The sequence below is a fragment of the Oncorhynchus keta genome, chromosome 15 (genome assembly GCF_023373465.1).
Source record: "Oncorhynchus keta strain PuntledgeMale-10-30-2019 chromosome 15, Oket_V2, whole genome shotgun sequence".
NCBI classification, from domain to species: domain Eukaryota; kingdom Metazoa; phylum Chordata; class Actinopteri; order Salmoniformes; family Salmonidae; genus Oncorhynchus; species Oncorhynchus keta.
The window spans coordinates 31,786,716-31,804,240 of record NC_068435.1 but is presented as its reverse complement, the minus strand read 5'-3'; the positions used below and the strand labels follow the sequence as shown (position 1 = coordinate 31,804,240).

At 43.0% G+C, this 17,525-nt stretch overlaps 1 protein-coding gene across 8 annotated transcripts in view; it reads left to right on the top strand.

The window, feature by feature from the left end:
- LOC118394783 (adhesion G protein-coupled receptor L2-like) overlaps positions 1–17,077 on the top strand; it is a 121,551-nt gene extending 104,474 nt beyond the window's left edge. For 2 of the 8 annotated variants that reach the window (XM_035788325.2, XM_035788321.2), the window contains 6 exons: positions 1,609–1,700; positions 3,219–3,387; positions 3,915–4,043; positions 4,795–4,891; positions 8,933–9,061; positions 14,929–17,077. In XM_035788325.2, the coding sequence (XP_035644218.1) occupies positions 1,609–1,700; positions 3,219–3,387; positions 3,915–4,043; positions 4,795–4,891; positions 8,933–9,061; positions 14,929–15,863 (1,551 nt within the window). In that variant the 3' untranslated portion in view covers positions 15,864–17,077. Of the gene's footprint in view, positions 1–1,608; positions 1,701–3,218; positions 3,388–3,914; positions 4,060–4,794; positions 4,892–8,932; positions 9,062–13,426; positions 13,466–14,928 lie in introns of those variants that run through there. The other 6 variants (XM_052463862.1, XM_035788322.2, XM_052463863.1 and 3 more) reach the window with 5 other exon arrangements.
- Positions 17,078–17,525: the final 448 nt, after the last annotated feature.

The following is a 17,525-nucleotide window of genomic DNA, read 5'->3' as shown; positions in this document are numbered from 1 at the left end:
GTATCTCTACTAGAACAGTATTTAATAAACTTGGGACCGTATCTCTACTAGAACAGTATTTAATAAACTTGGGACCGTATCTCTACTAGAACAGTATTTAATAAACTTGGGACCGTATCTCTACTAGAACAGTATTTAATAAACTTGGGACCGTATCTCTACTAGAACAGTATTTAGTAAACTTGGGACCGTATCTCTACTAGAACAGTATTTAATAAACTTGGGACCGTATCTCTACTAGAACAGTATTTAATAAACTTGGGACCGTATCTCTACTAGAACAGTATTTAATAAACTTGGGACTGTATCTCTACTAGAACAGTATTTAGTAAACTTGGGACCGTATCTCTACTAGAACAGTGTTTAATAAACTTGGGACCGTATCTCTACTAGAACAGTATTTAATAAACTTGGGACTGTATCTCTACTAGAACAGTATTTAATTAACTTGGGACCATATCTCTACTAGAACAGTATTTAATAAACTTGGGACCGTATCTCTACTAGAACAGTATTTAATAAACTTGGGACCGTATCTCTACTAGAACAGTATTTAATAAACTTGGGACTGTATCTCTACTAGAACAGTATTTAATAAACTTGGGACCGTATCTCTACTAGAACAGTATTTAATAAACTTGGGACCGTATCTCTACTAGAACAGTATTGCTTTGTGTTCTCGCAAACCCATTAAGTTTTTGTCATTTATGTCCTTTCAGAAAGATTGGTCAGGTTTCAGAATAAATAGGTCTGAATAACTTATAACGCAAGATATGGTTTTAAAAAAAATAGAAGTATAGAAATAATATATAATATTTACTGAATATTTACTGAATAGTTTTTTTGGTGAGGTTTTAATGTGGTAGTGACTGAGCCAAATTGAAGTCTGCCCCCCCCCCCCGCTCATAGAAAAAACACCCTGAAGTCATGGAAACCTCTCTGAATGTATAGCTTAGAATATGGAGCTGTTTTTCCTGGCTCTAGACGTTTGTTTAAAAAATATGGCGCTCTGCTCTGTCTTTTCCACCCTCTCTCTGTTCTGTTCTGTTCTGGCCGTATTAGATTTACACTCTCGCTCTCGCTCTCGCTCTCTCTTTCTCTCTCGGTGAGGAATAACACTCTGCGTTTGGCACCCGCCTGCTTGGCTAAGTAAGGCCTGAGGTTGTGTGTTGCATCAGCCATGGGAGTGGGAAGGGGCTTCCCAAGGCACTTTATCATAGCCAGTTTTAGTGGGGCTGGAGACCGAAGCTAAGCCACAAACCTCTCTATTCTCACTTTTGGGAGGCAGTCTGTTTTACCATTTGCACGGGAGCTTGAATGTTTCATATTCCTCTTGGTAAGACGTCCTAACGTTGACGCTTGCGATTGTGCCACAATCACTACAGGTTAAGCATAATTACCATGCATGATCTCAGAAAGTCACTAAAAGGTGCAGGGGACATGCTGCCAGTTACATTTCGGAGAGTTTGTCCTGTTTCTGTGTGCAAATCACCCTTTTTTTTAAAAGTTGCCACGAAATGTAGTCGACATGCATTGCTGCGCCTACCATGGAATGAATGCCACGCCCCAGTGTGATGCGCTAAGCTCGCTGTGCCTCTGTTTTGACAGCTCAACCTCATCATCCTGGTGGTGACCATGTACAAGATGGTGAAGCACTCCACTTCCATGAAACCCGACTCGAACCGGCTGGGCGGTATCAGGTGAGAGGGGAGGGGGTCTCTGGAGGTGATGTGAAAGCTGGTGTTACTGGTTGTGTCAGCTCAGTTTTAAGTGGGGAGACAAAGCGTTGTGTGCTGTCCTATTCCCAGCCATGGCCTTGCTTGTGCAATGTTAAAGGGTGAATTTGGTGTATTTGACCTTTAGAATTACATCTCAGTTACCCATAACTGGAGTGGACAAATATATATTTACTTCAGATTCTATCCTCACGTGTTGCCTTTTTAGTTGGTGTTTATGAGGGCCGTGTTTGCGCTATGCAGGGTTTATGTTGCCTCTTTTATTTATTCAGAACTGCAACCCTGACCTCTTGTATTAGTCGCTCCTGTGTTGGCATCATTTTCAGGTTCCTCTGGAACCCAAGCTCAAATTTAAATGATTTAAGGGTGGTGGGGGAGGAACTGGAGCTGTGCCCACATCTTTATTCAAACATCCACTCAATCCAGAGAATTGGATAAAAGAAAAGTCCCTAGACAGTTTCTGTCCTAAAATACTTGTCAAACAATAACTGTGAGACAGAATGACATGTGCCATTCCTGTGTTGTGTTTTGGACTTCATGTAATAAAATGTTTTTTATTCATTTAGTTTTTTTCGGCTTTTAATACCAGCAAAATGTTTGAATTGACCTCTGAGCCGTGCTATCCTGGTTAAGAATGTAATTTAAAGAGAGCCTGCGTTCAAAGATAGTGGCTAATTCAAACAAATCATTTATTCAAAGGACCCAAAACTCATTAACTGTCATTAATTGGAGTCCACCTCTAATCGACCACTTATTTAGTCCTGCAAAGTTAGATTTGGTAACTTTCCACAAGACATTGAAATGATCAGTTCGTTGACTTTCAACAACCATAAAGAGCCAGCGTTTTTCAAATAACGAAAAATGTACACAATGACACAAAAGCACAACTAATGTGCAGCATGTCTCTCTTTGGGCTTGCATTATCTTCTGTCTTTGGATTCTCTCTGGAACTCAAAGACGTGGTACAATGGTGTCTGGTGTTCACCGGTCTCCTCTTTTCTCTTTCTTGTCCAGGTTTGCTCACTCTTTTTTTCTCCTGTGCATCGACGGCTCCCTGTGCCAGCCGTTGCCAGAGGGAACTCACCATTGGTTATCTGATTTCCTCTAGGCTTCTCCTGGACCTCCTGTGAGAAACCTACTGTGTTTGCTGTTTCTGTATAACCAGCCAACCCCGAGGAAGGCCAAGGAAACATAGTTATTTAGACTCTGTCAGAGACTCTGTGGAAGTTCTCACTCAAAGATCTACGTATCAGCTTTTATGAGTTGCACTGTATATATTGTATAACGTGTCCAGAAGGAGAAATAGAGAGGGATAATATATCACAGCCTCCTTCTTTCCCCACAGAACAAATCCGTAGGAACCGAACAGAGAGAAACTTCAAGTCAATGAAAGATGAAATTAGGGAAGTTACCTAGTTTATTATTAATGATTGGGAACAATATTGTGTGTGTGTGTGTGTGTGTGTGTGTGTTTTTTTTCAGATCCTGGGTGCTTGGGGCGTTTGCCCTGCTCTTCCTCCTGGGTCTGACCTGGTCGTTTGGCCTGTTCTTCCTCAACGAATCCTCCGTGGTCATGGCGTACCTCTTCACCATCTTCAACACTCTGCAAGGGATGTTCATCTTTATCTTCCACTGCCTCCTCCAGAAAAAGGTAAGGATTTAACACTTATGACATATATATACGAAGATAATGCGACAACATTTTGTACATCAATGTTTGACTATAAGTTTTCCTCACCAGAGGTGGGAAATAACCTTTTTTTTATGTCTAGTTTCCCACAGAAGTAAGATAACAGAAGGTATCTGTGTGTACAGAAGTCCAATGCAAAATGTATACTTTTCAGTCCGCTGTCTACTGTCTCTTGACATTTAAGACCATCTCTGATAGAAGTAACACCTTCCGTGTCGTATTTGTCCCCGTGCAAAATCCCCCTCCTTATGGTGGTATTTGAATGTGTCATCGTGGTAGCTGTGATAGGGCTATCTCCAAAGACACGCCATTTGAACTGCTGCTGTCGGCTCGGTGGCATTTGATAAATATATTTATTTGTGGCTCTTTGTTGCAGGATCGAGGCAGCTTCCTCTCTTTTTCTCTCTCTGGAGTCGACTGTCACGGTTGTGGTGTCTCTGAGTTCACTGTGTCTCTGTCACTCTGCCCTGATCCTGTGCCCGCTGCAGGTCCGTAAAGAGTACAGCAAATGCTTCCGCCAGTCCCAGTGCTGCGGAGGTCTGCCTTCTGAAGGGTCCCACAGCTCGGCCAAGACGGCCACGTCTCGATCCACCGCACGCTACTCCTCCGCCACACAGGTACAGTACATACTAGGTACAGTACAGCAGCGGGAAGTTGAATTATATATACCTTTTTTTCTGTCCTTTCTTGCTTTTGAGAGTGAAAGGAGAGTTCTTTTCCTGTTTTTTTACTCCCTCTCCTATTGCATGCTAGCACGCCGAGGAGCAGCATGAACACTGGAATACATTTTATCTCAACCCTTTCTTTCCATTGAGAGCAGGACTGTAGTGTACTTCAGTATAGCTTTTTAGTCTCCGGGGGAAATTGGTTTGCGGCATAGAAGGGAAAGGCTTTTTTTTTCTTCTGTTGCATGCTAACATAGAGGGGAGAGTGTTAGTGTGGAGTTAGAGGTGGACAGTCCAATCCCCTTGTGTGAAATAGCCTTCCTTTCTTTCCCCCTGAGAGTGAAAGGGAGCGCCTACGCCTTGTTGTCCTGTTGCATGCTAGCATGTAGAGGTGACACGGAAGGACATCAGTGTTGAAGGTCATTTCAATACACTGTGGCTGTGTCTGAAATGGCACTCTATTCCCTATATAGTGCACTACTTTTGTAAAAAAAAGTTAAAACATTTACAAAAGTGAATAGTGTGTCATTTCGGATGCATCCATTTTGTTTCCTGCGTCAGTCTTGGAAGTGGTTCTTGTAATCCGTTGTGTTTGCTTGATGCCTCCATAGAGTTGTGCTCTTTTTCTGTACTTGCATGGAACTGACGTCGGTGTGAACAGCTGTTCTCATACGATGCGTGTGTTGTTTACCTCCTCCTACAGAGTCGTATCAGGAGGATGTGGAACGACACGGTGAGGAAGCAGTCCGAATCCTCCTTCATCTCCGGAGACATCAACAGCACCTCCACCCTGAACCAGGGTAAGACGCCGCCCCCTCTGTCCACACGGTCTCTGTTTACACGTTGTATTCTCTCTGTTATGTGACCTTGAATAGACAACAAGTGCCTGAATAAATCTGGCAGATGCAGATTTCATTTGTATGCATTTAACTTTTATTTGACCAATCACTGATGGATGATCCTCCACATTCAAAGAGGCAGCGTTTTGATAAACGGATAATTGTTTACTCAATATGGTCTAGTGCTCGTGTCCGTCCTCATTTAAATAAACCATGAATAACAAATGAAAGAAATTATTTTGAATGGGTAAATAAATACACGCTAAAAATGTTTTTAAATGAGTCAAAGTTCACTTCAAACATGTCGTTTGATGGTCGACCTGCACAACTGCTACTTGTTGGATGGGAGAAGTATTATGTAGCTATTTAGTCTGGCTTCAAGTGTTAGTGATGAGAAGCTGGTGTCTGCTTGTGTGTTCAACTCTGGGAGACCCTGGCTGGCTACAGGAACTGGCTGGCTGCACTGACTCATCCTCGCCCTGACCTGATCCTGCTGATTTTCAGCCATGAGACGGGGGGGGGGTGAGAGATGGGATAAGGAGAGATACAGAGAGGGAGATGGGATAAGGAGAGAGAGATGGGATAAGGAGAGAGATACAGAGAGAGATGGGATAAGGAGAGAGATACAGAGAGAGATGGGATAAGGAGAGAGATACAGAGAGAGATGGGATAAGGAGAGAGATACAGAGAGAGATGGGATAAGGAGAGAGATACAGAGAGATGGGATAAGGAGAGAGAGAGATACAGAGAGAGAGATGGGATAAGGAGAGAGAGAGAGATACAGAGAGAGAGAGATTGGATAAGGAAAGAGATACAGAGAGATGGGATAAGGAGAGAGAGAGAGAGATGGGATAAGGAGAGAGATACAGAGCGATGGGATAAGGAGAGAGAGAGAGAGAGATACAGAGAGAGATGGGATAAGGAGAGAGAGAGAGATACAGAGAGAGAGATGGGATAAGGAGAGAGAGAGATACAGAGAGAGAGATGGGATAAGGAGAGAGAGAGAGATACAGAGAGAGAGATGGGATAAGGAGAGAGAGAGAGAGCGAGAGATGGGATAAGGAGAGAGAGAGAGAGCGAGAGATGGGATAAAAGAGAGATACAGAGAGAGAGAGATGGGATAAGGAGAGAGAGAGAGAGAGAGAGAGAGAGAGAGAGAGAGAGAGAGAGAGAGAGAGAGAGAGGAGAGAGAGAGAGAGAGAGAGAGAGAGAGAGAGAGAGAGAGAGAGAGAGAGAGAGAGAGAGATAAGAGAGAGAGAGAGAGAGAGAGAGAGAGAGAGATAAGGAGAGAGACAGAGGATGGGATAAGGGAGAGAGAGATACAGAGAGAGAGATGGGATAAGGATAAGAAAGAGATACAGAGAGATGGGATAAGGAAAGAGATACAGAGAGAGAGATGGGATAAGGAGAGAGAGGGATAAGAGAGAGAGAGATGGGATAAGGAAAGAGATACAGAGAGATGGGATAAGGAGAGAGATGGGATAAGAGATACAGAGAGAGATGGGATAAGGAGAGAGATACAGAGAGATGGGATAAGGAGAGAGAGAGATACAGAGAGAGATGGGATAAGGAGAGAGAGAGAGATACAGAGAGATGGGATAAGGAGAGAGAGAGATACAGAGAGAGAGATGGGATAGGAGAGAGAGAGATACAGAGAGAGAGATGGGATAAGGAGAGAGAGAGAGAGCGAGAGATGGGATAAGGAGAGAGAGAGAGAGCGAGAGATGGGATAAAGAGAGAGATACAGAGAGAGAGAGATGGGATAAGGAGAGGAGAGAGAGAGAGAGAGAGAGAGAGATACAGAGAGAGAGAGATACAGAGAGAGAGAGATACAGAGAGAGAGATACAGAGAGAGAGAGAGACGGGATAAGGAGAGAGATACAGAGAGAGAGAGATTGGATAAGGAAAGAGATACAGAGAGATGGGATAAGGAGAGAGAGAGAGAGAGATACAGAGAGAGAGAGAGACGGGATAAGGAGAGAGATACAGAGAGAGAGAGATTGGATAAGGAAAGAGATACAGAGAGATGGGATAAGGAGAGAGAGAGATACAGAGAGAGAGATGGGATAAGGAGAGAGAGATACAGAGAGAGAGAGATTGGATAAGGAAAGAGATACAGAGAGATGGGATAAGAGAGAGAGAGAGATACAGAGAGAGAGATGGGATAAGGAGAGAGAGAGAGAGATGGGATAAGGAGAGAGATACAGAGCGATGGGATAAGGAGAGAGAGAGAGATACAGAGAGAGATGGGATAAGGAGAGAGAGAGAGATACAGAGAGAGAGATGGGATAAGGAGAGAGAGAGATACAGAGAGAGAGATGGGATAAGGAGAGAGAGAGAGATACAGAGAGAGAGATGGGATAAGGAGAGAGAGAGAGAGCGAGAGATGGGATAAGGAGAGAGAGAGAGAGCGAGAGATGGGATAAAGAGAGAGATACAGAGAGAGAGAGATGGGATAAGGAGAGAGAGAGAGAGAGAGAGAGAGAGAGAGAGAGAGAGAGAGAGAGAGAGAGAGATGGGATAAGGAGAGAGATACAGAGAGAGAGAGATGGGATAATGAAAGAGATACAGAGAGATGGGATAAGGAGAGAGAGAGAGATACAGAGAAAGAGATGGGATAAGGAGAGAGAGAGAGATACAGAGAGAGAGATGGGATAAGGAGAGAGAGAGAGAGAGATGGGATAAGGAGAGAGATAGAGAGATACAGAGAGAGATGGGATAAGGAGAGAGAGAGAGATACAGAGAGAGAGACGGGATAAGGAAAGAGAGAGAGAGATGGGATAAGGAGAGAGATAGAGAGATACAGAGAGAGATGGGATAAGGAGAGAGAGAGATACAGAGAGAGAGACAGGATAAGGAGAGGGATACAGAGAAAAGGCTTGGGAGAGACTGAGAGAGAGAGAGACGGGGGAAGGAAAGAGAGAGACGGGGGGGTCGCAGTGAGGTTTAACACTACACAGCTCCGTTTTTTTTTCAACTTCCCCTCTTATCAGTGTGTCCCATCAGCAAAAAGATAACTCCTAATCGCCCCTGATAAGAGGTGAGATATAAGAGATTCGTTTTCAATGACTGGACACTATACTTTTATACAACACATGGGTCTAATCCTGAATGCTGATTGGTTAAAACCACATTCCAGCCGGTGTCTATACTTATGTATTACGTATACTATATACATTTTGGAGCAGAGGGATGTCACTAGATACCGATGTGTAGTCCCCACCTCATCAGTGTGGTTGTATTGACTATATTATGTCTGCTGACTGCAGAGTGGATACTCGCAATTACTTGTTTTATATGGCTACTGTAATCATACTGAATCATTTGACCATGAATGGCTAATCATACTGAATCATTTGACCATGAATGGCTAATCATACTGAATCATTTGACCATGAATGGCTAATCATACTGAATCATTTGACCATGAATGGCTAATCATACTGAATCATTTGACTCACACTTTATAACCCACTGTTGTGTTTATTTATTAGTCAAATATTTGTTTAACAGAGAAAGTATTTGGCAATGTTGTGAGTATTGTACCGGAGTTTTTGGCACTATCTGGTGGTAAAGCAAGTGGCTTTGTTTACAACAGACGACCGACGCACTTGTTGCGGATGATATTTAGTGCCTGCTGTTCTGTGAAATGAAGTCTGGAGAACGCGGTGTGCAGACATTATTTAAACATCAGCTACTCAACTAACCAGCACGTTGTATTTACTGAAAGGAACACACTGCTGAAACTTCTACACACACGTCCCTTTTTCCTCTGGTCTCATCTTCTTCTTTTTCTCTTTTACTCTCCTGCCTCATCCTTTCTATAATAATGTTACGAAACTACATAATAATATAATAGCCTTTCGCCTCCCTCGCTCACATCTTCTCTCTCTCTCTCTCTGTGTTTCTTGCAGGATTGACTGACAACTACCTCCAAAGTAACCCTCTCTTTATCTCCTCTCTTCCTCACTCTCCTGCCTCGTCTTTCCTTCTCTCTCACAGGGATGACTGGCAACTACCTCCTAACTAACCCTCTGCTCCGAGCCCACGACCCTAACAACCCCTATAACAACCTGCTGGCTGAGACGGTGGTGTGCAACACCCCCTCCCCTCCAGCCTTTCACTCACCAGGTGCACGGTGACCTCTAACCTTTCAATGTAGATCTGTGTTTGAAATGGCACCATAGTTCCACCATGGTGCCACCTTGACAAATTTGACTCGATTAGTGCACTATATAGGGAATAGGGTGCCATTTGGACAAACATTTGTTTTGTTTTTGTGTGTGTTTGAAACTAATTGAAATAGCGGTACTTTGCGGGGTTGTGGGCCCCTACACAGCATGAATTGTTGAGAAGCCTTACTCTGTTTTAGAGTTTCTCTCTCTCTCTCTCTCGCTCTCTCTCGCTCTCTCTCGCTCTCTCGCTCGCTCTCTCTCTCTCTCTCTCTCGCTCTCTCTCGCTCTCTCTCGCTCTCTCGCTCGCTCTCTCTCTCTCTCTCTCGCTCGCTCTCGCTCTCGCTCTCGCTCTCTCTCTCTCTCACTCGCTCTCTCGCTCTCTCTCTCTCATTACCACTTCTCTTTATTTAGCTAGTATGCAAGCTGCGCTTTGTAACACAGCATGAGATAAGGTTGAGAATGGTCAATGCTATCTTATCGAGACTACTCCAACATTCATTTATAGGAAATCGAGATGAATTTATTCAGTTGATATATTATATACTATTATTTACCATTCTCCTCCTTCACCATTTTGAGCAGGTTCAATGGCATTCTTTATTTATTTCTTGACTACAAACCCCGAATCCCCATTTATTTGAATGCTGTCATTGTCTGCGTAGCGTGACCCAGATACCCTCTCTGTCAGACTAAAGGAGGAAGCCAAGCAAAGGAACAGAAAAACACGGGAGCACATGACGCAATGCAGGCAGAATTATATACCCCTCAGATATGCAGAGGCATTTGATGATGAAAGAGGAGCGGATGGAAGGAAAGGAGGCAGCACCGGGATGAATGTGTGGAGGGGGGGGGGGGGATACAGGAGAATATACAGAAACTGCAGTCGCTCACTCTGATTTGGCAGGTCGCCGAGTTCACTCGCTTCACAATGAGAACACTGAGAACACTTTTAAGTCACATTTTCTGCCTTTTTTCCCCCTGGATGAGGTTGGAAAGAGTTCGGGAACCTAACGAACCGATTTATGTGACAATCACACATTATGATTTAATTACTACCGTGATATCAATGAAATACCACAAAACACCACAAATGTAAGTGGAATCTACAAATACCCCTGCTATGTAGCAAGCAGACAATGCTTTTGAGACATCTTTTTTTTTTTTTTTCGCGATAGGATAATTACAGTCTACGCTAACTTATTCTAGTTGAGCAGTGGTGGTGAATGAAGTGACGGTCTAAGTAAGCGTTTATTGTCTGCGTCAGTGTCATCATCCCTTAACCTGCCGAGACACATCATCAGTCAGTCAGTCAGTCCTCCCTACAGGCAGATTAGTCATGTGGAAATACACGTGAGAGACACACAGCCACGAGGGAGATACTCCTTATACTTGCATCCTGACACGTCACAGAAACTATCGTTGGCGACTCACAGTTGAAGAACATGGAAGCACTCAAACATTATGAGTGACTAATTGAAGAACATGAAAAGCTGAACAATTGACCGAATAGATGTTGACTGGTTTGGGTGCAACTCTTTAACAGACAGATGTCAAGTAGTGTTATATGATGATGAATCACCCCGAGTGTAAAGTGTTTGAAGAGGCTCAAGTTGAATCTGCTCGAGTCGTTCTAGATGAGCCTCCCCACCCGGAAGTGTATTCATTTGAGGGTAATACAGTGCAGATGTTCATTTGATGCAGTAACGATAAAGAGAACATCTTGGGCAAATCTCCGTTGGAATCTTTCCCAGAATGCAGCTGTCTGGCTCCGGCTGTGTCCAGTTAAATTCTGTTCACATCACTTACCCCCCTCCCAGTAGACAATACACGGCAAATTGGCCGGTGTTGATTTCGCTGTGTACCATTTCTAGTGTGGATTCAGGAGTTAAAGAGCAACTGCCCCTAAAAACGGACTTCTCGTTCAGAAAACAGGCTGTGGCATCAATATGAGTCAGAAACATGTATTATATTGTCAAAATTGACTACAAAGTGCCAATAGGATGCATTTAGGTCATAAAGGCAATCTAGTCCAAAACAGAGTTTTGTGAGACTTGTAGTCGCGACTGCAGCACCATGTAAATGAAGGTTGGGTTTGTTTTAATCTTGCCCACAGCTGACAAAACAAGTAATCATCAGTTTGTAGTGAAGCAGCACACGACCCTATCTAACTGCCTGTGGTACATTTGGGTTGACTTTGGATATCCCTATGGGGCTAGTTAGGGACCGTCAGTAAATTGCACAATGTACATGGGACAATATGTTAAAATTCCAATATCTTCAAAGTTCAATGATTTAAACCCCTCAAACTAACTATAAATTGTAGAAATAGGCTATCCAAAGTCAAACCAATTTTGTCCCAATCAATTGATTGATTAATCTTGTGCTACACAAAGACAAATAATATACATTTTCTTAACTAATCCAATCAGTTGGTAAGATTTATTGCACTCGTTACTGAAATGTTTGTTCCAGTTTAAATGGTAGTATTTTCTGTCAAGTTTCCTAACCCTGACAGTCAATCTGAATGCAGGTTGCGGTGAATAAAAATGACTTGCGGTCCTGATGTCGCCTGTAAACCAGGAGTTTCCTAACACCACTGTGTTAGGGTCAAACTAGGCCATCAAAGTTAAGCCTTAATATATACCGTATGTAATGTATTGTCATACAGTTGAATTGTAATAACATTCACCGAGGTGAAAGCCACATTCCTTTAAAGGGAAAGAATTCAACAACCATGTCATTAACAAATACAGTCATGGGGCATAACTCTACAATTCACTCAAAGAAAAGGCACCATGGGAAATATGCAAACTTGGCTTTACACAAGGGATCATCAACTAGATTCACCCGCGGGCCAATTTGTTCTTGAGCGGATGGTCAGGGTACCAGAACATAATTACAGATAGAACAAAGTGACCGCAAGAAGCTCAAACGTATATCATATTTGACTAAAACCGAGTCATTTCAAACCTTGCTTACATTTGTATACGATCACATAAATCTCTCTATAATGCCATGGAATACTTTGGAACAGATGTCCAAAATTAAAATCTCTTGGGAGTTTATTTGCTTTAAAGTCTTTTATGTCCAAACAATAAAAAATAAAAATGTTTGAGCCAAATAAGGCCGCCAGTTGGGGACCCCTGCGTTCCACCATATTCAGCCCAAACGACTCACTGTAACAGTGTTTTTCTTTAACACTAATAGGAGTTAATTCTATTCACTGTGAGTGTTAATTCTCGTTGACATGTGAATAACACTGGCAAGTGTGTTGCATTAACACTCAAAATGCAACACTCTAATCAGAGTACCTTTTACCCTCTGTAGAGTGGGACCGTATATAAAATTAACTCCTTTAAGTGTTGATTTAAAACTGCCAAATTTACTGCGTGCCTGTCTGCATTCAAATGACTGCCCATACATAAACAAATGCAAAACCTGCAATGGGGCTTTTCACGCTATTTCTGAATTTGTCCATATTCTTCCTTTCTTTGCCCTCACACTTCATCCCTCCCTCTGTCTTCCCACCTTCCACTCTTTATCAAAATTCTTTGATGTCTGTTTTCACACTCTTTTCTCTCCACCAAAGAGAGAGAAGAGATGCTCCTCATCTCCACGGCAGTGTGTCACAGCTCAGCTCCGATTGCATTCCTCCGCCTCCCAGTCAGGTCTATTCAGAGTCATTTAACTGAAATCTAAAACTTCAATCTCACCCTTTTTTTTGCAGAGCTTGAAGCAAAGCAGTAACTCATCTGCAAAATACATCTTTTCCTTTTTTTTCTCCATCCTCTTATTCTCCCTCTTCTTCATCTTCTGCCGACTTTCTTCTAGCCAGTCTTCGGTCTTCACAAGAGGTTATCAATGTGGTCTATTGTGTACAAAGTATTTCCTTCCCACCTGGGAGAAGTAGATAGATAGAAACCTGTTAAATCAAATTACCCCCCAATCACATTCTAAGCAGAGAGAGAAAGTAAGAGATATGATAGTGTACCTGCCATTTTAGACTTTAAGAGGCTGTGATTGCTTGCTGCTGAAACCCCTCCACCTGCCAAGTCCTGGATTCAGTTGTTCACAGGATTTGTTCTCTATAGCTTTCTGAAACGTTTTCAAATGATTTCAAATTCATCTGTAAAATGAGAGTTTTACTCAAATAAATCAGTCCTTTTTTGAGGGCACCCAAATCTGAGACAGACCCACTGAATCCAGACCTGATTTTTGAAGCCTCCTCCTCGTTCCTCTTTTGTGTTATTTCAAGTAATTTTTTATTTTTTTTAAAGCCGCAATAAAAAAAGCATATGTTTTACTTTTTTTTGCATATCAGCAGTTCTTAGGCAAGATAGCCTGAGCAGACACACTTGATGTGAGTGGTGGTAAAGTGAGTCTTTGCACCGTGCCTGTGTGTCGTGGTGGTGTTGGGGGCTGTGCTTGAGATGGCCGTAAAGTCTTTGTTCGACATTACTCCTTCTTTCTTTTCTTTTTTAAGGGTGGAATGAATGTTTTATTCATTGTCACATTGTTTTTTACCTCCACCTCCCACACAGCTTTTTTTCCTCTCATGGCTTCGGTGTTATGATGTTATGTTGATCTTGCATTGTCGTTGTTACCTGGCTTAGCTACATTATCTGTGTGTTGTGTTGCTGTAATGTTCCATTTTTTTTCTTATTTTTTTTCTCTCATTTGTGAAATATTGTTCAGGATATCTTCTGTGTTGTCTATGATGTTCAGACATGATGATGCTAGATGGAGACGCATATGATAGAAAACTACAGTTAAAAACTACAGTTACGGTCAAATCTGAAGTACAGTAAGCGTCAAAGTATTGGGTAAGCGACAATAATGCATGGTGAATCATGTGTTGTGTGATTTTGGAGTCACTTTTGTCGTAAATAAGAATAGAACGTTTTTCTGAAGTTGTCTACATTAATGTGGATGCTACCATGGTTACGGATCGTCCTGAATGAATTGTGAATAATGGTGAGAAAGTTACACGCACAAAGATCATACCCCAAAGACATGCGAACCTCTCACCATTACAATAACAGGGGAGGTTAGCTTTTTTTTGGGGGGGGGGGTATGATATTTATGCCTCTGTAATTTTCTCACTCATCATTATTCATGGTTCATTCAGGATTATCCGTAATCATGGTGTCCTCCACATTAATGTAGAAGTGTTTAGAAACGTATTATATTCTTATTTACAATAAAAGTGACTCGAAAATGACACGATACATTATTTACCATTAATTTCTATTGGGCACCAAATAATCTGACACAAGCAAAACAAACAGCAGATGCATCCAACAAGTTTGTAGAGTCGCAAGCTTGACGGAGGTATTGCCTGCTGGGAATATGGGACCAAATACTACACTTTTGGCCACTTTAATACACATAAGTGAATTTGTCCCAATACTTTTGGTCCCCTAAAATTGGGGCACTATGTACAAAAAGTGCTGTCATTTCTAAACGCTTCACCTGAAATGAATGAAAATACCCTTCAATTAAAACTGACATTCTGCACCTTAACCTCATCGTAATTGTATAATTTTAAATTCAAGTGTTCTGGAGTACAGAGCCAAAACAATAAATAATGTCACTGTCCCAATACTTTTGGAACTAACTGTACTTGAACCTCTTTAATTGTATATTTTATGAACATATAAATATGATATAAATCAATGTAAAATATCCAGATAGCAAAGGTTACAAACACTTAACAGTGAGGTGTCCTGAGCAGTATCAAACTGTATTGTATTATTTATTTGATATTGATTCTTAACTTTAAAACAGGGATATCTAATCCAGGTATCGTGCTTCTCGTTGCAGGGCAGCATTCTCTGACCCACAGCAGGGACATCAGTGCCATGGACACCCTACCCCTCAACGGAAACTTTAACAACAGCTACTCCCTGCGTGACCAGGAAGACAACCAGGAAGACGACTATGAGGACATTGTGGGCGTGGTCGGGGGCGTGGTCCATGGCCCGGGGGACCTGGGGGGCCTCAGCCTGGATGACGCCGCCTTCGAGAAGATGATCATCTCTGAGCTGGTGCACAACAACCTGAGGCCCCGCGGGGCCCCCAAGGGCCACAACCCCCATAGGGATAGCAGGGACAGGGACCAGGCCCCTCTCCAGACCAGGGTGACTGTGGACAGGGATAGGGGTTGTGGGGGTGGAAGCAGCAGCGAAGATGATGCCGTAGTGGTGGACCACGCTGAGGCTTCGTCCCCCCAGAGAGGCAGTATAGTCGGGGTAGTAGGTGGAGGTCACCCCACCCTAGAGTTGCTGCTGCATCCCCACCATAAGGAGGCGCTAGAGGCCCCACTCCTGCCCCAGAGGACTCACTCCCTGCTCTACAGCGCCCACAAGGCCCCCAGGAGGGCTGTGGAGGGCCCTGGGTGCCACGGCTCAGAGACAGTGGGGGCAACAGGGGACGGGGATTCCCAGTCACCCAACAACAACAGGGACTCCCTGTACACCAGCATGCCCAACCTGAGAGACTCTCCCTCAGCCTCCCTCTCAGCCTCATCCTACCCCCCCGATGAAGATGATAACCTGTCACATTCCCCCAGGAGCGAGGGGGAGGACCTGTACCATAAAAGCATGCCTGAGCTGGGCGACGGGCCCCAGCCCCTGTCCTACTACCACATAAACCGAGGCACCAGCAATGGGTGCATCGTATCCCCCAGCGTTGAGGACTGTGTACCCGAGGGAGAGGGCCCCCGGGACGGACAGATGCAGCTCATTACCAGCCTCTGAGCAGATGGGTGGAGGAAGGAGAGGAAGCACTTCTCTGGTGTTTTTGCACAGGTTTGAACATATGTACGTGTGTGGGCTTTGGTTGATGTCAAGACTATTGCCAACCCTCATCGGTTCTCCCAGCCCTCCATCTCTGCACTCCTAATGACCCGTCGGAGCGGGAAGTGAAATGTTTGTGAGTGGTAGGGAGGAAGGAGATGGATTACTTTTTCACACACACACACAAATATCCTCTGAAACCGTCTGTCTGTCTGTGGACTTGAACTGCTCTGCTCTGCTGTGGGACTTCAGAGAGGTAAATGCATAGACCACTACAAGTGTCAGAGAGAAGTCTGTCTGGCGCCATTCCTGTCCAGCCTGCATTTGTATTATATTGAAGAAGAGAAAAAAAAAACATGGTTTAGAACTCCAGGTTTAGAACTTTTGGAACACTGGTGAAGTGTTCCTGGAGGGGATTCCAGAATGAATGAGGATGAGTATCTGTTGGGTCCTGGACTCTAGAATGTTCTAGAGTCATTCCACTAAATAGTGAGGACTGTCAAACAAAGAACCACTAATTCAGACTCAGGCCTTATATTTTCTCTATTGCACATTTAACTGTTGTCAGAGTAATAGCTAAAAGAAAATATATTTTGCTGTACCACAAAAAAACAAAAAAAATATGAAAAAATGTTATGGCAACCAATTATACAACATTTCAATGTTGAGAAGATTATTCTCGAAGCAGGTTGCTCAAATCTGTTTTTTTCCTCTCACTTGACTCATTGTGGTATATTTGAACATTAAAAAAAATCAAATAAAAAAATCAATTTTTTAAAAATCCCATCATAAACCATACATCTTCATTTGTGAAGTGCTTTTTGCTTTCATGAATCAAGAGTTTTGCCAGTAATATTTTGTGTTAACACCATGCCAAGCACAGATTTGGCGTGAATTTGGTCGTTGTGTAATTTATTTTACTTGAAAGAAATTGTCAGGTTTCAAAAAATATGTGTCAACGCGATATTTCAAGTTTTACAAGCATATTTCAGCCTTTGACACTAATTAATTTATTAACAGTTATTGAAATTTTGAAAAAGTAAAATGGTTGGGAAGTGTGACTTGTTTCAGCACTGTTTAGGTTCATATCATTTATTTTGTACGATCCCATTGTCGGCTTATATAAAAATTCAACTCTTGTTTGATATCAAATAAATGTGAGACTTTTTCTTGTTTGCAAATGTCTGACTATTCTTTCTTGCAAGTCCAGACATGGCTCATGATGATGACTGTAAGCTTCTGTTTAGACCGGCAGCCATGGAGAGGAATGGCAAAGGGAGAGTCATCAGATTTATCCTGCTCAATAACTTTCATTCAAATGTTATTGCCTAGTAAGGTCTTGCAGCAAGCAGGTAGGTCCTGGTTCGAACTGGCCACCCAGTTGCTGTTAGTAGACGATGTACGTCTGCTCAGTTCAGCATTTAACTGTGACATACACTTCATTATACGATGTGAGATGCCAATTCTCTGTCAGACTGCGGAGGGAGAGAGAGGGAGAGCAAAGCAGAGGCCCGAGGCCAAGGCAGAGCAGAGTTGAGCTGCTAAGTCCACCGTGGCTCCCTGCCGCGGTGTTTGAATGTCAGCCTCTGCGTTTACATAGAGCCATCCAGATCCAACAGGCCC